The sequence below is a fragment of the Prionailurus viverrinus genome, chromosome A2, assembly GCF_022837055.1.
Source record: "Prionailurus viverrinus isolate Anna chromosome A2, UM_Priviv_1.0, whole genome shotgun sequence".
Classification (NCBI taxonomy): domain Eukaryota; kingdom Metazoa; phylum Chordata; class Mammalia; order Carnivora; family Felidae; genus Prionailurus; species Prionailurus viverrinus.
This window is the reverse complement of record NC_062562.1, coordinates 62,809,409-62,831,444: the sequence shown is the minus strand read 5'-3', so window position 1 is coordinate 62,831,444 and position 22,036 is coordinate 62,809,409. Positions and strand designations below refer to the sequence as shown.

At 44.1% G+C, this 22,036-nt stretch overlaps 1 protein-coding gene across 2 annotated transcripts in view; it reads left to right on the top strand.

Annotated features, from left to right (window-relative positions):
- The window catches only part of SUN3 (Sad1 and UNC84 domain containing 3), a 31,401-nt gene extending 13,160 nt beyond the window's left edge, over nt 1–18,241 (top strand). For both annotated transcript variants that reach the window (XM_047848982.1, XM_047848981.1), the window contains 7 exons: nt 1,268–1,308; nt 2,830–2,995; nt 4,526–4,610; nt 8,966–9,081; nt 10,075–10,242; nt 16,678–16,770; nt 17,929–18,241. In XM_047848982.1, the coding sequence (XP_047704938.1) occupies nt 1,268–1,308; nt 2,830–2,995; nt 4,526–4,610; nt 8,966–9,081; nt 10,075–10,242; nt 16,678–16,770; nt 17,929–18,048 (789 nt within the window). In that variant the 3' untranslated portion in view covers nt 18,049–18,241. The remainder of the gene's footprint in view (nt 1–1,267; nt 1,309–2,829; nt 2,996–4,525; nt 4,611–8,965; nt 9,082–10,074; nt 10,243–16,677; nt 16,771–17,928) is intronic.
- The last annotated feature ends 3,795 nt before the right edge of the window (nt 18,242–22,036 follow it).

The following is a 22,036-nucleotide window of genomic DNA, read 5'->3' as shown; positions in this document are numbered from 1 at the left end:
ACAAGAGATAAAAGTTGAAAACATTTCCCGTACTGACAGAAACCAGAAAACTAGAAATAAATGTCTCTCCCTGCCCAAAATCAGCCCCCAAATCCACGTCCCTGGCAAAGGAAACATGTTGAGGGGAGCCTACAGGGAATTAAATTGCTCAGCAGGTTAAAAACATACAAACAGCGGGGGGTGGGGGGGTCATCTTTTCCGGGTGCCACACCGCGCTGCTTTTGGCCCCGCGGTCCTCAGAGGGGACTCTCCAATGGGATGCCCTCCGTGCCTGCGCTGTTTTTCCGCAGAGCCAGCTTGGAGGAGGTCAGGTCTTTGAGACAGAGAAGCGGTAACAGCAGAGAAGGATGGGGAACCATTGCCCAGACAGCGCATCGACGGTCACTGCAGCGGGTTGAAAGGTGACCCCCGAAGGCCAGTCCCGCGGCCTGAGAATCTGTGAGAGTGACCTCAATTTGGAAAGAGTCTCCTCAGACACACTTAGGGATCCTGGATTTCCCAGCCGGGCCCTTGACCCAGGGACAGGTGTCCCTGAAGAAGCGCCTGGCGGAAAAGGCCTGGGCGCCGGGCAGAGACTGGGTGAGGCAGCTCCACGCCGGGGAGCCGGGAGCCACCAGACCCCAGAAGGACCAGGAGGCAGAGGGTCCCTCCCGCCCAGCTTCAGAGGGAAGCACGGCCCTGCCGGCACCTTGATTTGACTTCTTGCCTTCAAGACCAAGAGAGCACCTGTCTACTGTTGGAGGCTGCTGGGTTTGCAGCCATTTGTAGGTGGGCCTGGAAGCCACGGGGCTGCATCACCCGTGCAAACAGGAGATGGTCCTGGTCAGACACCTGTCAGCCTAGATCAATGTCCGAGCTTCTTCCGATGATCGATGATCGGGTCCCTCCTGTAGAAAGGGGATGCCCCTCACTGTTTACAAGGACAGCCTAAGGCCGCAGCATGGCCCTCCGCCCCCCGCCCTCCCTCTTTCTCGCCTCCCCACTCCTCCTGCCCTCCCCCCCCCCGCCCCATTCTGTGTCCTCACAGACAGCCTTTCGGACTCCAGTACAACAGACTCCCCGCTTTCAGATCATCTCCCCTGAACGTGACTTTTCCTAGGAAAGTCTGGAAAGGACACAGGTGTCTCAGAGGACACTCAGCGTCCCACCTGCCATGAACGTGTATCAGGGTGGAAATGTGATTTCTCTCCCCTTTACGAATAAGAAGACTAACTCTATTCAGACAGGCAGGATTGGGACTGATTTGGTTTCTTTGTTTGTTTTCCAGGCCAGACTTCGTATGCCAAAGGAGCACCTGGAGCTTTTAAAGTGAGTGAGATTTTTCTGCCACGCGGGCCTTTCTGGTGGGACTGCAGCAGCGGGATGTTTTCGTAAAACTATAAAAATGAAATCATTCCTGCTTCTGTGGGTCATTCTTTTTTTTTCGGTTTATTTATTTTGAGAGAGAGAGAGAGAGAGGGAGTGAGCACAAGTGGGGGAGGAACAGAGAGAGGGAGAGAGAAAGAATCCCAAGCAGGCTCCACACTGTCAGCACAGAGCCTGACATGGGGGCCTGTGTCACGGACCGTGAGATCAGGACCTGAGCTGAAACCAGTAGTCGGAGGCTTAACCGACTGAGCCACCCCAGGCGCCCTCCCTGTGGGTCATTCCTTAGGGAGTTGTACGCTGAGAAGTGCTTTCAAGACGGATTACGATGAAAAAAATGGAAAACCAGCCTAGATAAGAAAATCAGGCCGATGGTTAAATACGTTCGAGATTATCCGTACAATGGAGAATTATGAAGTCATCAAAATAACTCCAAAACATATTTAATGTATTTAATGTGCAGCAGGACACAAAATTGTCAACAGGATCTCTACTTTGCTACTAACTTTTTTGCATGGAATAAAAAGTGTTAGAAACACACTAAACTGTAACAGTGTTTATTTCTGGAAGCGTTTTATATTTTCTAAACCATGAACATGTATTGTTTTACAAATTGGGGAGAAAATACTACATAAGTAGTGCTTACATTTTTCAACATAAGAGAATACCTGTTGTTGGGGCGCCTGGGTGGCTCACTCGGTTGAGCGTCCGACTTCAGTTCAGGTCATGAGCTCACAGTTCGAGCCCTGCATCCGGCTCTCTGCTGTCAGTGCAGAGCCTGCTTGAGATCCTCTGTCCTCCTCTCTCTCTGTCCCTCCCCTACTCGCACTCTCTCTCTTTCTCTCTCAAAAATAAATAAACATTAAAAAAAAGAGAGAGAGAGAAAGAGAAATACCTACTGGCTTGACATGTTCTTATTCGGCCCACCAGTCATTTTCAAACTGTCAAAATGGCAGAACCCATTCTTCAAGAGTAAAGTTTGGCACCCTCCTTGCCAGTGACAGTGACAGTGACAGGAGTTGCCCTGGACTGCAACCTCCAGCCCTCTTCAGGGCTCAGGTTTAAGACCACGGCTCCATGCCCCACTGGAGATGCAGGGGGTTCCCCATTCGAATAAGGTGGGGGTTAGGCTTGAGGATTCACACCATGAAATCACCCAGTCTCAGTCAGGGCGGCCAGAGCCCTGAGGGAGGGACATGCAAGGTTGGATGAGCCCCAGTTGCCTGGGAAGAGTGTGCCCTAAGCATTGGGCCGCCTTCCAGAAGCTTCCCCTGAGTGTCCTTGCCTTTCATCGGTAGTTAGAGGCAGTTCTTTAGACAAAGGGGTGGCCCTGAGCTCTCTCTCGAGACTTGGTCTCCGCTACAACATAAAGCCTCATCACTTCTTCCTCGGCCGCTCCTGAAGCCCGGCTGGTGATGGGAAGCCCCCACTCCCACCCTTCACACTGGGGGTCTCCATTCACAGGAAGGAAAGCCAGACTCTGGAGAACAACTTCCGAGAAATTCTATTTTTGATTGAACAAATAGATGTTCTGAAGGCTTTGCTTAGAGATACGCGAGATGGTCTGCACAACTACAGCGGGGACACGGACGGAGGCGAGGACCAGAACCCCATGGGGGCCATTGACGAGGTGAGGGAGGCTTGGGGGGGGGGGTCACACTCCACAGCTTCCCGGCGCAGAAAGATCGAGTGCAGGCTGTTATGTGGCTTGTGTCCTCCTCTCTAACCTTCTCCCTGACAGCAGCTTACCTCAGGAAAGCTTGCTACACACACCCAATTTTTCATCACTGCTGAATCACAGAGAAGACTGTGGCAATATGACTGACTTCCCGCCAAATAAATGACTGATTCTGTTTTATTTTCCAGGAAAACAAACAGAAGATCATTCAGAAGTGGCAGCCTCTGATGTCTATTCACACGTACTTAAAGAACAAAGCATTTTGGGGGTGCCTGGGTGGCTCAGTCAGTTAAGTGTCTGACTCTTGATTTCGGCTCAGGTCATGATCTCATGGTTGGTGGGGTTGAGCCCCATGTTGGGTACTGATAAGGTCAAGTGCGCCTGATTCAGGTCCATAAATAAAAATATTATACATTTTTTTTGTTTGTTTATTTTGAGAGAAATGAAAAGAGCATGAGCAAAAAGAGTGGAGAGGGAGAGAGAGAAAGAGAGAGAATCCTAAGTAGGCTCCACACTGTCAGCACAGAGCCTGACATGGGGCTCAAACTCACAAACTGTGAGATCATGACCTGAGCTGAAATCAAGAGTCGGACACTCAACTGACTGAGCTACCCAGTGGCCCTATTTTTAAAAGTATATTTTTAAGTTTATTTATCTATTTATTTTGAGAGAGACAGCATGGGCAGAGAGGGAGGGAGAGAGGGAATGATGTCTACTTTCTGAAGCACCCGGAAACCTCACCCTGACACCTGCTGTCTTTCAGACCCTATTTTGTCATGGCCCTGGGACAAGGGCTTCCATCAGTCACAGCTTGAAGGGTGGGGCTTCTGCTTTTTGAGAATCAGAATGCCCTTAAGAAACCAATATATTTTTTTAAGTTTATTTATTTATTTTGAGAGAGAGAGAGCAGGGAGGGAAAGGGGGCGTGGTGCAGAGAAATCCAAGCAGGCTCTGTGCTGTGATTGCAGAGGCTGACATGGGGCTCGATCCAATGACCTGTGAGATCATGACCTGAGGTGAAATCAGTGGTCTTCTTGCGTAACCAAGAGTCCTATATTAACTCAAAGGATGGATACTTTCTAACAAGCAGTCACGTGCTCTCTGTCAACTGCCTTGATTCCTGAATACTTACAGAATGTTCAAGTCTTTATTACTAAATGAGACCCGAATGATGGGGGGTGGTGGGGATCACAGTAGGACAGGCAGTCGTTGGGGTTTCCAAAGGGGCCTTCGGTCCAACCTTACTGGGACTTGGAGGGTGTCTGGACACATGTCAGCTGCCCCGGGGAGTGGTGATCCCACAGAACCATGAAGGTCATTTGAAATCTGTGCACAGTGCTTGGATGTGTGCAGCCCAGTAGATGTTCACTGTTATTGTTATTTGGCAGATGATGGCACGTAGGTCCAAATCGACAAAGCGAATTGTCAAAACTCAAACACTTGGCTGCGATTAACAGAAACCCCTTTTTGATATTTGTACAGGAAATGTCAAACTTGGTGAATTCCATCCTTAAAAAGTTGAGAGAAGACCAAGTCCAGATGGCTGACTATGCCCTTAAGTCAGCAGGTGAGTAAAAACTGGAAAAAGTTCATGCTTCCCAAGGGTCTCGATTCTCCATATGTGTTTATTAAGAAAACATAGTTATCTGTCCAGTAATTGAGAAGGAGGAAAAATGAGCAAATCTAGACAATGAGGCAGACTATAGACATGGTTGTAGTTGATGTTTTCTGGGTGCGCATCTCGGAGGCAGCAAAGGTGTGCGTCTTCATTAGCATGAGTCCAGGACCATGAAGGAAGCTGATGTGTCACAGTGAGGTTGGGGATGCAGAAAATAGAACAGGTGACACAATCATTACAACCTACAATGACTGCTAATGACTAATCTAAATGCATTATTCGTGATTGAATAATCGTGGTGAAAGACAGGATGTGTTCTAAATGTCTTGCCATTAATAAAATGAATGCTTAAGTGCTTAGAGTTTAGACCATGAGCCTTAATATTCTCTACCTGCCTGTGATAGCCTATAAACAATGTGTTCAGTGAACCATGTGGAAAGAGAGAAAGAGGGAGAAAGTGTAAAGCACACACAGTCACACTGGTATGTACCAACTGACAAAGCCAGATTTAGAGTGAGGCAATAAATCTGTATCCTATATCGAGTTGACAGCATTTGGACTAGAATGATTATACGGTGTGTGTGTGTGTGTGTGTGTGTGTGTGTGTGTGTGTGTGTGTGTTGAAAGAGACAGAGCAAGAGAAGAGACTTGCTGAACCTGAGTTCCCTGAAGTTTGGGGAGAATCAGCATTGAGATAAAGCATAGGAAGGTGAACTGCAGAATCCTTTTTTTTTTTTTCAGTATTGGCATTTGGAAACACCATTTTTATGCTTTCTTTCCCCTTCCCTATTGAATGTATTTATGGCTTCCATTTTGAAGAATTCATGATGACAAGTTTAAGTCCAGGGATAACCCACTAGAGTAAGGGAAAGCAGAAAATGGTCATGGTTTCTCAATAAATGTGAGACACGATACCAGCTTCTTGAGCCAAGATGGAGGGAGCCCATGCCAGCTTCCCATCCCCCCACCTCCTCCACCAACTGATTACATACGACTAAAAGTTTTGGACAAAATATAAAAATATATAATATTTATATTATACATATATAATATATATATTTATATTATATATATAATATATATATAAAATATAAAAAGTCTGGCTTTTTATCAGACCCAAGTCTGATGAAAAGTAAACAAAAGCAGGCAGATTGTGGAGGGCAATGAAAAACCCAGAAGTGACCCACGTGGGGGTGAGTTACACGTTTATGGATTAGAAGGGTCAATTAATTTAAGATGGCAATTCTCGCTAACTGGTCTATTGACTCAATCCCAGCAGAATTGTCTATACAAATCTACAAGTTGTTTCTAAAATGTATGTGGAATCACAGAGGAACCAGAATAGCCAAAACAGTTTTGAAAACGAAGAACAGGGGAGCCTGGGAGGTTCATTCAGTTAAGCATCTGACTTCAGCTGGGGTCATGATCTCGTGGTTTGTGAGTTCAAGCCCCGCATGGGGCTCTCTGCTGTCAGCTTGGAGCCTGCTTCAGATCCTCTGACTCTCTCTCTCTCTGCACTTCCCCACTTGTGCTCTCTCTCTCTCTCAAAATAAATGTTAAAAAAAAAAAGAAAAGGAAGAACAAAGTATGAGGATTGACATTCTCTGATGTTAAGGCTTATTACAGAGCTACAGTAATTAACAGAGTGTGGTCTTGCTGAAATCAGTGGAACAGAATAGCGAGTCCAGAAATAGTCCCACACATAGAGGGCAAGTTGATTTTTGGCAAAGGAGAAAAGGCAAGTTAATGGTGCTGGAGAAGTGAGACATTTTCAACAAATAAATCTCGACTCATCACTTACACCTTACAAAAATTAACTCAAAATGGGAGACTGACCTAAATGTAAAGTTTAAAGCTATAAAACTTCTAAAAGAAAGATCCTTGTGACTAAGTTCAGAAAAGATTTCTTTTTTAAAATGTGTATTTATTTATGGGGCGCCTAGGTGGCTCAGTGGGTTAAGTGTCCGACTTCGGCTCAGGTCATGATCTCACGGTTCGTGGGTTCGAGCCCCACGTCCGGCTGTGTGCTGACAGCTCGGAGCCTGGAGCCTGCTTCGGATTCTGTGTCTCCCTCTCTCTCTGCCCCTCCCCTGCCCATGCTCTGTCTCTCTGTCTCTCTCTCTCTCAAAAATAAATAAACATTAAAAAAAATTTAAAAAAATTAAATGTTTATTTATTTGGGGAAGGGGAGGAGCAGAGAGAGAGGAAGAGAATCCCAAGCAGGCTCTGTGCCGTCAGCAAAAAGCCTGACATGGGGCTCGATCTCATGAACCATGAGATCTTGACCTGAGCCAAAATTAAGAGTTGGGCTCTCAACCGGCTGAGCCACTCAGGTGCCCCTGATTGAAATGTTCTAATATTGATTGTGGTCATGGTTGTACAACTCTGTGAATAATCGAAAAACCACCCACTTGTGCTCTTGAAATGGGTGAATAATGTAGTATGTGGATTTTATCTCAATAAAGCTGATTAGAAATTTAAAAATAAATGAATGAAAAAGTGAATACATATACATTCTTAAAAAAAAAAAAAAACCTATATACCTGGGGCGCCTGGCTGGCTCAGTCAGTAGAGTGTTTGACATTTTATCTCGGGGTTGTGAGATCTCAGGGTTGTGAGTTCAAGCCCCTTGTTCGGTGTAGAGATTACTTAAAAATAAGATCTTAAAAAAAAAATTGATCAAGAAAACCTGCTTAGGGGCACCTGTGTGGCTTGGTAGGTTAAGCATCTGACTCTTGATTTTGGCCAGGCCATGATCTCATGGTTCATGGGATCAAACCCCATGTAGGGCTCTGTGCTGATATCCTGGAGCCTACTTGGGATTCTCCCTCCCTCTCTCTATCTCTCTCTCTCTGTCTCTCTCTCAAAATAAATAAAATTTTAAAAATCTTAAAAGAAAAGAAAACCTGCTTAGTATAAAAAAAAAAGGATGCCCAGTTACATGTGAATTTCAGGCAAACAGCAACTAACTTTTAAGTATAAGTATCTCCCATATATTGTATGGGATATGCTCATACTAAAAAATTGCTTATTTTTTTTTATCTGAAATTCAAATTTAACTGGGAGTCTTGTATTTTTACTTGCTAAATCTGGCAACCTTAGGTGCACAGTAACTATTTCAGATTCTGCCATCTCAGAAAAAATACTGGCAATTGGATACTCAGTCAGGTACATGCATTTTTAGCTTTGTTTTGTGATATCCAGATACAGCTTGAGGAAACGATTTGCATTTTCTTAATTTCTTGTGTCTAAACTACATTTTGCTTCTAAACTGAAATAACCTGAAGGGATAACATTTGACGAGTATACTTTTGGATTTCTTCGGTTAAAATTAAAGCTCAGTGAATCTACAGAATTGCTCTTACGAATATAACTTGTGGATACATTTATAACATTGTCGGGTTTTATGCTTTTTTTCAAGTAGATTGGGCTGACATAAAGTCTCATCACACGAGCTGTGAAAATATGGGGGTCCATATGTCTAAGTAATAAACGCTATGCACATGATATTTCCACCTCTGATGCAACTGCTCTGGAATTCAGTTAATACCAGTTTCAGAAGTTTTGTGAAATTACACGGAACAAACATGATTTTCTCAAAGTGACAACATCTCAGCAGTAATGAGAGCCAGAAGTCATACTTTCCCAGCCAGTTCCCGAGTGTGAACCTTAACTTACTTATAATCTGCCTGGGAATACTTTGCTAACAACATTATTAAAATACAAACGACCGGGGTGGGGGGTGGCTCAGTCGGTTAAGCTTCCAACTCTTGGTTTCAGCTCAGGTTATGATCTCACGGTTTGTGGGTTCGAGCCCCACATAGGGCTCTGTGCTAACAGTGTGGTGCCTGATGGGGATTCTGTCTCCCTCTGTCTCTGCCCCTCTCCTGCTAGCTCCCTCTCTATCAAAAATAAATAAATATTAAAAAAATGTTATTTCTATATACATATGTATACAGTTATATATTTGTATATGTATATATATATATACATACAATATATATACACATTTATATATATATATATATATATATAAAAATGACTGGGGTGCCTTGGTGGCTCAGTTGGTTGGACATCTATCTGACTCTTAATTTCACTTCAGGTCATGATCTCATGTTTCGTAATTCATGGTATCGGTTCCCATGTTGGGTTCTGTGCTGGCGACTTGGGATTCTCTGTCCCTCTGTGCCCCCCTCTCTTTCTAAAAATAAATAAATATCTCTTAAAAATAAAATAAATAAAATGCAAGTGACGTGTTTGGGGTTGCATAATGTTTTATTTTTTTAATTATTTTATCTTTTTAGGGGCCTCTGTCATTGAATCTGGGACCTCCGAAAGTTACAAAAATAACAAAGCAAAACTTTACTGGCATGGGATCGGGTTCTTAACCTATGAAATGCCCCCAGATGTTATTCTTCAGGTAAAAGCTAGACTAAGATGAATCTATTATTTTAGGATTTTGTTCTTATTATGTATCATGACAATATTAACACCGAAACGGAGGCCACTCTGAACTTGTCACAGAATCTGAACCCATCCTCTTGCATTTCAATAGTCATCAAACTATATAAATTTTTTCTTATTGTATGAGCAGTAAATTATGATTGATTAATTATTAGTTGTTTTTATTATTTTAAGATCAGTAGACTAGATGATTTGACTTCTTAAATAGGACAAAGACATTCCATGTCTTTTCCTTACGTTGATTCTGCGCCCCACCCCCCTTTTCTTTGAAAGCTTCAGTCTTCGAACAAATACCTGCTCAAGGTGCATGTCCCCTCAGCTCCCACACTGTGCTACATGCTGCTCAGGCCAATGCATTCTTACAAAGTCCAGTTACAACAGGAGAAATTTCCAAACAAGATTTCTGCTAACATTCAAATTCAATTCAAAAGGCTCTGGACAGACATCAACAGGTGGTGGGGCTCTTCTTAACTATAACCTACAAACCTAAAGTCAGTTCTCAAGGTAAGAAGCCCTTCAGGAGCAATCGTATGGATCTCATTCCAGACTCTAGATCTAGAAAGTGGTAGACGTCATTTTTCTTTCTTACAACGACTGCCATCTCCATCGCCACCACCATCATATCTTTACCACCCATGCCAACCCGCCACCTCCTAGCTGCCCACAGTCTAATTAGAGCAACAAAAGAAAACACCGTAAATCAATTATCTAATCATATAGTATATAATCCTGCAATAAAGGGCTTTGTTTGCCATAAACATAATGTGCTCTGGAAGAACAACCGAACCCATAGGTATCTTGGCAGTTTTCCTGCGTGATGTGTACCCATAAAACGCCTTCATGTTATGGGCGTACGTGAGATCTGTGGTCAGTAGTGGTTTGCTGACCAATGTTGCAGCGGTGGATTTATACAGCCACATAAGAGATTAACTCCATGTTTTCTTTCCAGCCAGATGTCCATCCTGGAAAGTGCTGGGCCTTCCCAGGTTCCCAGGGTCACGCCCTGATCCAGCTCGCCAGGAAGATCACACCTACTGCTGTTACCATGGAGCACATCTCCCAGAAGGTGTCTCCCTCAGGAAACATCTCCAGCGCACCCAAGGAATTTTCCGTCTATGTGAGAGGCAATCAAAATCGGTGTTCCGAGGGGTTATGATAGGAGGGGGTGGCTGGGAATCAGACGCTGGGATGAGCAGCTAACCGTTTTTATCACTGTGAGAGAGTTACTTGTTCCCTGGACCTCTGCTCTGCCATCGACAAGGCAAGGATTGGACCAGATACGTTCTATTACTTAATTTTTTTTGCTTTTATCAAAGCTATCTGTGCACAATTTAAAAATGAACATTCTTATATGCTTATAATTCAGCACTTTCTTGTGCCAGGGCTCTCACCCCAGGTTTCTACTCTCTGGAAGCTTCTGCCTGTGACAGTTTTAGCCACTCCTTTGGCTACTTGCCTTCATATCTGTTTTTATTGTTACTTCTTTTTAAAAAATTTTTCTTTAATGTATTTATTTTTGAGAGAGACAGAGACAGAGCATGGGCGGGGGAGGGGCAGAGACAGAGAGAAAGACACAGAATCTGAAACAGGCTCCAGGCTCTGAGCTGTCAGCACAGAGCCCGATTCGGGGCTCAAACTCAGGAACAGTGAGACCATGACCTGAGCTGAAGTCTGATGCTTAACTGACTGAGCCACCCAGGCGCCCCTGTTACTTCTTTATTTTTAAGTTTATTTATTTATTTTGAGAGAGAGAGATAAAGCACATGTGGGGGAGAGGCAGAGGGAAAGGGGAGAGAGAGAGAATCCCAAGCAGGCTCCACACTGTCAGCACAGAGCCCGATGCAGGGCTGGATCTCATGAACCGCGAGATCACAACCTGAGCTGAAATCAGACACTTTAATAGACTGAGCCACCCAGGCACCCTTACATTCCCTTTTTGAAAAGTAATCTCTTAGGAATGCAAGCTGGTGCAGCCACTCTGGAAAACAGTATGGAGTTTCCTCAAAAAACTAAAAATAGAACTATCCTACGACCCAGCAATTGCACCACTAGGCATTTATCCACGGGATATAGGTGTGCTGTTTCAAAGGGACACATGCACTCCCATGTTTATAGCAGCACTATCAACAATAGCCAAAGTATGGAAAGAGCCCAAATGTCCCTCAATGGATGAGTGGATAAAGAAAATGTGGTATATATATACAACGGAGTATTACTCGGAAATCAAAAAGAATGAAATCTTGCCATTTGCAACTACGTGGATGGAACAGGCGGGTATTATGCTAAGTGAAATGAGTCAGTCAGAGAAAGACAAAAATCATATGACTTCACTCATATGAGGACGTTAAGAGACAAAACAGATGAACATGAGGGAAGGGAAACAAAAATAACATAAAAACAGGGAGGGGGACAAAACGTAAGAGACTTAAATATGGAGAACAAACAGGGGGTTACTGGAGGGGTTGTGGGAGGGGGGATGGGCTAAATGGGTAAGGGGCACTAAGGAATCTACTCCTGGAATCATTGTTGCACTAGATGCTAACTAATTTGGATGTAAATTTTAAAAAATAATAAAATAAAATAAAAGATATGTATATATATATATATATATATATACATACATACATACACACACACACAATGGAGTATTACTCAGAAATTAAAAAAAAAAGGTACTCTCTATACCTAATGTGGGGGCTTGAAATCACCACCCCCAAAATCCAGAATCACACTCTCCTCCCACTGAGCCTGCCAGGTGCCCCTACTTCTACTTCTTGATCTTTCAGTTTTGCTTGTAATCCATTGGTATCCTTTGATGAAAAATGAAGAGTAGCCTCTTCCGTGGCTCTCCCAATCTCCCCAAAGTTTTATGTCTTACTTTTTCATAAAAAAAAAACAACAACAAGTGTATTGAGATGTAATTCACACGCAAGCAATTCAAATACATAAAATGTACACTTCAGTGGCTTGTGGTATATTCACAGAGTTGAGGATGCATCCCTACCATCAATTTTAGAACATGTTTAAAAAATGTTTATTTCTTTTGAGAGCTCGAGTCAGGGGAAAGGCAGAAAGAGAAAGAGAGAGAGAGAGAATCCTAAGCACTATCAGCACAGAGTCTGATGTGGGGCTTGATCTCACGAATTGTGAGATCATGACCTGAGCCAAAATCTAGAGTCAGATGCTCAACAACTGAGCCACCCAGGCGCCCCTGGAACATTTTTGTTGCTCCCGACAGAAAACGTGCACTCGTTAGCTGTCACCTCTCATCTTCCGTCTGTCATTCCCCGCCACCACTGACCTACTTAGTCTCTGTAGAGTCACTCATTCTGGATATTTCCTATAAATGAAATCATAGAACATGTGGTCCTTCGCGAATGGCTCCTGTCACTTGGGATCATGTTTTCAAGGTTCATCTGTGTCATAACGTGTCAGCACTTTATTTTTTCAATTATTGAATAATAACTACTTCGCTGGGTGGATAGACCACGTTTTACATATCCATTCATCAGATGATGGGTGTTGGGTTTGCTTCCGCTTTTTTGACTGTGATGAATAATGCTGCTGGGAACGTTTGTGTACGAGTCTTTGTGTGGACACTGGTTTTCTTTTCACTCAGAACTGTACCTGGAAGTGGAATTACTAGATCACATGGTAAACCTGCATTTCATGTTCGAGATGCTGCCAGACGGTATCTCTTACTTTCAATCGGTATGCAGTGTTTTTGATGTAACCGTGTCAGTGATGTTCTCATTTGAGCCATATCGTATACGAGTTTCTTTGTGTAAGGGTTTTGATGTTCCTGAGGACAACAAATGTCTCTTTTTAATTCACTTTGCTTGAGGCACCTGGCTGGCTCAGTCGGTTAAGCATCTGACTCTTGGTTTCAGCTCAGGTCATGATCTCGAGGTTCATGGGATCGAGCCCCACGTCGGGCTCTGTGCTGATAGTGCAGAGCCTGTTTGGGATTCTCTCTCTCTCCCTCTCTCTCTGCCCCTCCCCTGCTCTCTCTCTCTCTCTCAAAATAAGTAAATAAACTTAAAAAATAATTTGCTTACTTTTCTATATCCCTATCACAAAAACATTCATTATCTCTCTTTCAGGAGTGTCAAAATCCTGCCATTATGTTCCTTCATGTCAGACAGTTTCTAAGTTTCTTCTTTATTTTACTTTTTAAAGATGTCCTTCTTGGGGCGCCTGGGTGGCGCAGTCGGTTAAGCGTCCGACTTCAGCCAGGTCACGATCTCGCGGTCCGTGAGTTTGAGCCCCGCGTCAGGCTCTGGGCTGATGGCTCGGAGCCTGGAGCCTGTTTCCGATTCTGTGTCTCCCTCTCTCTCTGCCCCTCCCCCGTTCATGCTCTGTCTCTCTCTGTCCCAAAAAATAAAAAAATAAAAAACGTTGAAAAAAAAAATTAAAAAAAAAAAGATGTCCTTCTTGTCCGCATTGCCCCCTCTTATCTGATCTGCATGAACTTCATCTCTGCATCCTGGGGATTCAACGTAATCACCTCTTCTATTATTTAAAAAAAAAATCTTTTCTCTCTGATTCTCCTTTGTTTCTTTGCTCCACCTTCTGAAAGATTTTGCCAACTTGTATCTTAACCCATTTGTTGAATTCTTCATTTCTGCTGTCATGATTATTCCAAGACTTTTTCTTTTTTCTGTAAATAACTCCCGTCTTTAGAGTCTAAATGTCTTCATGGATACAGTATGTTCAGTTTTGGAAGATATTAACGGAATTCGTTTCAGTTCTGTGGTGTTTTCCTCTGTTCCCTCCCCTGTTTTTATCCCCAAATACCACTTTTCCTATTTGTTGAAAGTGGCTCTTCTCTCGTGTCTGGTGATGCTTTTCTGTCGCATTTCAGAGACAAAGGGTGAAAAGCTAGCTCAAAGCTCTGCACACTTGGTGTGTGAGCTTCTTGGGTGGGTGGTCTGCTTGGGCTGTTTCTTCCGACGCCCCTAGTGTGATGCAAGGTTAGGTTGACCCTCAAGGAATCCCACAACCTTGTTGCGTGGGGATTTCAGCGTGACCAGCCACACGCTGTGAGAACAGGTGCATGGTACCCTCCCCCCCCACTGCAGCCCCCTCCCAGCCCCCACCCCAATGACCCCGTCTCTGCCCTTTCTGGATACTTGCAATGACAGTATCGACATGCTGTTGGTCCCGCTACACACAGGGTAATTCATGCTTTCTCCAGGCCACTCCACCAGTCACCAGGTGGCTATCTGCAGACTTCTTGTCTTAGTGCCTGTTCCCAGGTGTTCCCTGTTGGTTTATGCCTTTCTTTTTTTTAAGCCTTTAAAAAAATTTTTTTAAGTTGATTTATTTTAAGAGAGAGTGTGAGTGGGGAAGGGGCAGAGAGAAGGGGGGACAGAGGATCTGAAGCAGGCACAGAGCCCGACACGGGGCTCGAACCCACAAACCATGAGATCACAACCTGAGTCGAAGGCAGACACTTAACCAACTGAGCCACCCAGGCGCCCAATTTGTGCCTTTCTTCAGCTCCCCGGTGACCCCATCTGGAGGGGGTCTCACAGTTAAAACATGGGCGCCTGGCCCGCTCTGTGCACCATTGGAACGCCTATAAATGCCATGATTCTGGGGTCACAGGACAGAACAGAAGCTGCTCCCCTTTGACGCAGAGCCTGCTGACACCTACAGCTGACTTAGGTTGGATCTGAGTGGGTCGAACCCCACCTCAGAGAGGTGCACTCGTTTGCTCATTACAGATGAATTATGGGTAGCCGGTCAGGCAATAAAAACCACTTCTCATCCTTTTTCTCTTAGCAAATTTATGAAGCAGTGAAATTAAAGCAGTGATAAAGAAGGCGGCAATGAAACTCGCACACCTCCCTTAACAGGATAAACTACAGCTGGCCCCCCGCCCCCAGCAGTGGTGATGTTTGACCAGCCAAAAACTTAACTACTAACAGCCTACTGTGACCAGAAGTTTTATAATACCATAAACGGTCGATGAACACATAGTTTGTATGTTACATACATTATACGCTATATTCCTCCAAGGAAGGAAGCTGGAGAGGACAAAATGTTATGAAGAAACTCACAAAAAGGGGCACCTGGGTGGCTCAGTCGGTGAAGCATCTGACTTCGGCTCAGGTGATGATCTCGAGGTTCGTGAGTTCGAACCCCACGTCAGGCTCACTGCTGTCAGCACAGAGCCACTTCAGATCCTCTGTCCTCCTCTCTCTGTCCCTCCCCCACTTGCTCTCTTTCTCTCTCAAAAATAAATGAACATTAAAAAAGGAGAAAGTCAAAAGGAAGAGAAAATACAGTTCTGTACTATGTTTACCAAAATAAATCTGTGTATATGTGCATCCACATGGTTGAACCCATGTTCTAGGGTCAGCTATGAATGAGGTTTGAGTTGTATGTACATATAATTGTGGCTGCATTGTTTAATCATGGTGTAGCCGATTCTTTTAATAAAATTATAATGGGGCACCTGGCTGGCTCAGTCAGTGGAGTGTATGACTCTTGATCCCGAGGTCATGGGTTCAAATCCCATGTTAGGTACAGAGCTGACATGTTTAAAAAATTGTGATAAAGTTTACATATCAAAGTTACATAGCATATAATTTTCATTATAAAACGGTTGAACTAATGGACCCTTCGTGCATTGTGTTTCCATGATTTGGGGAAACTAATGACAAAGTTTAGATTCACAAAATTAATTTCCACCAGGCTGTCTCCTCTCAAAAAACTTCCATTTTGAAGGGTAGAGAAGGAAGGAAAAAGCCCAAGGGAAATAGCATACAAATAACACTATTTTCTTTCAGTCAACAAAAGCTTACTTTTTGGAGTTACTTGGCTTGTCTGAGTCTGGCAATTGGGTTAAATTTCGCTCATTTTGGAAAACATTGGGTCAGCATGGGAACTTATCTTGTGTTTCCTTCATTCAAAGTATGCCAACAGCAAATTCAGTTATTAGACCAGAGTTAATGCTGGGATTTGCTCTGGTTCTCTGTCTCTATCATCTATCATCTATTTATCCACCATCTATCATTTACTTATCTATCATCTACGTATTGGTCAATCTGTCTATAGATAGATACTATTTATTTATCATCTATTTATCATCTATTTATCATCTATCATCTACTTATCTATCATCTGTCTATCAATCATCTACCTATTGGTCGATCTATCTATCCATCTATCATCTATTTATCTATCATCTATCATCTACTTATCTATCTATCTATCTATCTATCCATCATCTACCTGTTGGTTGATCTGTCATCTATCCAACTATCATCTATCTATTGAATAATCGATCGTTTTATCGATTGATCTACCTATCGTCTATATGTCCAGTCAGCCCTGTGGTCAACCCGTTTCTTGCCTCACAAGCCCCCCAGTTAAATGCCTTTTGGGTTTATAGGGCAGAACTGGCGCCTAGCACAGCACCGCGCCCTGGTAGACACCCAAGGTGTCTCGTGAATTGTGGCTACTTGAACAGACAACAGGCTCCGTTTATTCAACTGAGCATCCATTCGTGACACGCCCCCATGTCTGTTGTTTCCTTTCACAGGGCATCTTGAAACACTGTGAGGGAGAAGAAATTCTCCTGGGTCGGTTTGTGTATAACAAAACAGGAACCACCATTCAAACATTCACGCTCCAGGTAATGAGAGCCACGGGAAAAGATGGGGTATGAGGAGCTCCATCCCCAGAATGGGTTTGTGGGGTTGATGCAAAGTGCTGTGAGAGGATAATTATGACAAAAGTGTGAGCTAAGGAAGGCTTAGCTGAACTTTAATTTGTAGCTCCAAGTGCTACATGGATTTTTTTAAATTATTTTTTAAAGTTTATGTATTTTTGAGGAAGAGACAGAGAGAGTGAGCAGAGTGGGGCACAGAGAGAGAGGGAGGGAGAGAGAGAGTCCCAAGCAGGCTCTGCACTGTGAGCACAGAGCCCGATGTGGGGCTTGAACTCACAAACTGTGAGATCATGACCTGAGCTGAAACCAAGAGTCAGACACTTAACCGACTGAGCCCCCCAGGCGCCCCATGCTACGTGGATTTTAATGCAAAACACCAGGCAAGTACCAGAACATGTTCTAAGCCAGATTCTTCCTTATTTGCTACTCCCCCTCCTTTTTTTTTACTATAATTATTTTCTCACTCCTTCTCTTACCTCTTGGGCTCCCTTGATAGTATGTTATCTCCCATTGGGTAAAGGGGATAGAGATGGTTGTAGGGAGACAGGAACTCAGGAAGAGAGAATAAATACTTCTATCACACAGAGTGAGTGATACCTCTCTTCCTAACTCAAGGCGGGGAAATGCCACCTGGTAAGATATAAACCCCCTGAAAGCCATTAAGGTATATGAAATATATTTTCGTTATTTCTCATCAGCCACAGGAAGACTTAAGACGGCATCGCCTAACGTGTCAAAATAAGTGTGCTGCGTACGATACCTCTCGGCCAACGCTGAGATAATCTAAGTTGAAAACACTATATGTGTCAGAAACGAATGACCCAGTGGGGTTTCCTATTTGATTGTTTAGCCGTGTCTCCCATTCCCACACGGGGACCCCGTGGGACGGGCAGAGGCATTTGATGTCCAGACCACCACATTATCTCCTTCTCTCTCACCCTTCTTATGAGCCCTGTACTTAAAGAAACTTGTTTTCCCATCCATTAGACTGGTGTCTCATAAAATACTGTTTAGGAAGGAAAGAAAGCATCCACAAATTCTCCATTAGATCTGCATACCTTGGGATTCTTTGAGATGGTTTTCTTTATAAGGCATTGATTTGTATCTTCTCTTTATTTTCAGCACGAAGTTTCCGAACCTTTATTATGTGTGAAACTTAAAATCCTCAGCAACTGGGGTCACCCGAAGTACACGTGTTTGTATAGGTTCAGGGTCCACGGCACCCCAGGAGAGTACGCCTAGAGGAAGCCAGGCAGACGGCTGTGACCACAGGTCCAGAACATGTGACTCGTCTTCCTTAGATTCATCGCACCCATAGGCATTGAAATGGGGGTGGGAGGGGAACCTCAAAGTGGTTCATACCTGCCCAGAAAATGTGAATGAGTTTTACTTGTAAAAAATACAAAAATAAATTCAATCTTCTTGTGGTAGTGTAGCTTTTGAGGATGCATCATGTGGAAGCACTGAAAATAAGTATGTATTTGGAAGAAGCTGGTATTAGTCAACAGTCTCCATTATTCATACAAGCATAAGCATACGAGCCACGGGTACGCACCGTCACGGCTATGAAGTATATGTATATTTAAAAGTGATCGGACAGTGACTGCAGGCACTGGGTCAATGCAACCAGGTAAGCAGAAGAAATTAGAGGCAAAAATTAGAGAAAAAGTCTGTCCCTGACTATTTGCAGACGGCTTGATGAATTCCTTGAAATGAAGTGAAGCCAACTAAGGAATACATTACAAACGAGGAAGAAGCTGCAGGAAGTTATTAGATACAAAATTATATAAATCGACATCAGGGCCCCTGGGTGGCTCAGTCTGTTAAGCGTCCAACTCTTGATCTCGGCTCAGGTCAGGTCACGATCTCACGGTTGGAGAGTTTGAGGCCCCACATTAGGCTCTGCGCTGACAGTGTGGAGCCTGCTGGGGATTATCTCTCTCTCTCTGCCCCTCCCCCTCCTCTAAAATTTAAATTAAATAAACAAACAAAAATATTTACAGATGAAATGATATATTTGGGGTATGTTTTAAAATTATATACAAGGAGGACATGCGTTGGGGGGGTCAATGAAGAAGATTGGCTGTAAACGATCATTGAAGTTGAGTGCTGGCCTACGAGGGTCCACTCACACTATTCTGCCTACATGTAGCACCTGTATTGGATATTTTCAATTTTAAAAAGTTAAAAAAAAAAATTACAAGACATATATACCTAAGAAACCGAAAGAGTTGTGCTTTGAACCAAATTGATTCTGAGGTTCAAATGGAAATATAAACACATTAGGAAGCCAGGAACCCTCTGAAAGAATCAACAGAGGGAAATAACTCTATGATACTGTGATTTATAATAAGAAAGATACATTTGGCCTTCGTCTGCATTTCTGGCTCTGAGCTCCTAAAACGCTGGCGATTTATGAGAGCATCAGGGTGTCTCTTATTAGGCCAATGAGGTGACCTGGGCTGGTGGGGGGAGGCACCTAAGGACCGTAAAACATCCTGGTTGCCATGGGTGAGATCTCACGGACCGTGAGATCATGACCTGAGCCGAAGTCGGCCGCTTAACCGACTGAGCCATCCAGGCACCCCAGTTCTGTCCTTTTATAATAGATCGGTGATCCAGTAAGTAAAGTGTTTCTCACTCCTCTGACCCACTGCAGCAAGTTAACTGAACCCAAGAAGAGGGGCCATGAGCCAGGAGCACAGGTGACACCCGGGCATCTGTAGCAGGGGTTGGGGGAGAGGCAGCCTTGTGGGACCCAGCCCTCAGCCTGCGGTTCGGACGCCGTCTCCAGGCAGACAGTGTCAGACTTGAGTTGAACTGTAGGACACTCCCCTGGTGTTGGAGAATTGCTTGGTGTGGAAGAAGAAAACCCCACACACTGGGATTGGCATTCCGGAATCATTTAGGAGAGAGAGAGAGATGCTAAATAATGGTGTGGTACCAGAACATTGACAGACCCGTGGAACAGACAAGAAAGTCTTTCTGGTATGTCAGAAATGGATCCCTATCTGTGTGGGAACAGTGTATGTGATGCAGGCGGCATCTCAAAAGGGGATGGAAGAAACAAGACTGCTGGGGCGGCCGGGTGGCTCAGTAGGTTAAGCATCCAACTCTTGGTTTCAGCTCAGGCTGTGATCTCACGGTCCATGGGATTGAGCCCCGCATCCGGCTCTGCGCTGACAGTGTGGAGACTGCTTGGGATTCTCCCTCTCCTCTCTCTCTGCTCCTCCCCCTCTCGCTCTACCTCTCAAGAGAAAAAAGAAAAACAAGACTGGGCTTGGGGCAATTATCTGCTCATTAGGAAAATAAAGTTGCAATCATATCGCTCACTTTACAACATGAGGAACTTCCAACACAGTAAAAGATTAACAGGTGTAATTAAACCATAAAAATAAAACAAGAAACCCTGTGGTAATTCCTGCATGGCACTGGCTAGAGGAAGACCTTTCCAAGTATGATTCAAGCTTCAGAAGCCACAAAAGAAAAAAACATAAATTCCACTACATCCCAAACAACAACAACAAAAAACCTCTGCATGGCCAACAAAACCTTAAACAAAATAGGAAAAAAAGACTTGCCATTGATATCAGAAGGACTTACTTTCCCATATGTCAAGAGTCTCAAGAAGGCAACAATAATATCAATAGGTACAGAAATACAGCCCAAAAGTATGAACTGAGGGCTGACAGAAACACATAAAAAAGTATTCAAATGTATTTGTTTTAAGAAAAATGGAAAAAGTGACACGGAACCTTGTTTCAGCAGTGAAATTAGAACAATTCAAAAGTTCAATCACACTTTAACGGAAAGGCTTTGGAAAAACAGGCTCCCACACATTGCTGGTGAAAACGTGAACAGGCACAACCATGACGCAGGGAACGTGGCGATATCTAGCGACATTACAGATGCGTATACCCTCTGACTCAACAAGATGTCATGTGCAAAAAAAAAAAAAAAATACATGTATATACATGTTTGTACCTAGAAAGTTATTCATCAGCAGTGTTTAGCAGGAGGATTCCCACGTGGGTGGGAGCAAAACGTCCCACTGCATAATATTTTGTTTTCAGATCATGGGAAAACATTACCTACTTAGACATCAAACCTTTTTTATGACATGATCTTTTGCTTTCTTACATAATGGTTGTAAAGGAAAAACTCATTTCTGCCGTGTTTCTCCTCTACTCTCACACGACGACCTGACCACTTTCTGACGCTGGATGTGGGCTTTTGTTCCCCCAACACCAAGCAAGTCTGTGACACCAGCTGGGCATCCTGTGGTTCAGCTCCGTTCAGACACTAACCAGAGCTGGTGCAGATACCACAGGTTAAGGGCTCAGTCCCACCAGACTCTCTTCACCTGCGATGCCAAGTGGCAGGTCCCCAGGTTCCCCACAATATCTGTCCAACTTGGCTACGAATTGGAGGTTCTCATGACCACCTGTCCCGCCTTGGATTCAGTTATTTGCCAGAACACAGAACTAGGGGAAATACGTATATTTACCAGTTTATTATATAATAAAGGACAAGGATGAACAGCCAGACAAAGATACATAGGGTGAGGTCTGGAAGGGTCCCACATACACAGGCTTCTGTCCCTGTGGAGTTGGGGTGTGCCACCCTCCCGGCACATGGATGTGTCCACCAATGCCGAAGCTCTCTGAACCCCGTACTGTTGGGATTTTTTTTTAAATTTTTTTTTAAGTTTACTTATTTATTTTGGGAAAGACAGAGGCAGTGTGAGCAGCAGAGGGGCAGAGAGAGAGAGAGAGAGAGAGAGAGAGAATCCCAAGCAGGCTCCGCACTGTTAGTGCAGAGCCCGACACAGGGCTCGAATTCACAAAAACCATTAGATCGTGACCTGAGCCAAAATTGAGAGTCAGACATCTAGCAGACTGAGCCACCCAAGCGCCCCCTGTTGGGACTCTCAGGAGGCTTCATCACTTCGGCGTGATCAATCATTAACTCCATGCCCAGCCCCCCTCCCCAGTCTGGGGAATAGGGGTGGGACTGAAAGTTCCAAGCTTAGGATCACAGTTTGGTCTTCTGGTGAGCAGCCCGTACATGGGGTGCACCAAGAGTCCCCTCAAAGGCGCTCTTATCACCCAGGAAATTCCCAGGGACTGACAAGCTCGGAGTCGGGAAATGGGGCCAAAGATCACATGTTAGAGCAGTAAGATGCTGCTAGTGTTCTTGTCACTTAGGAAATGACAAGTGTCTTCTGAGC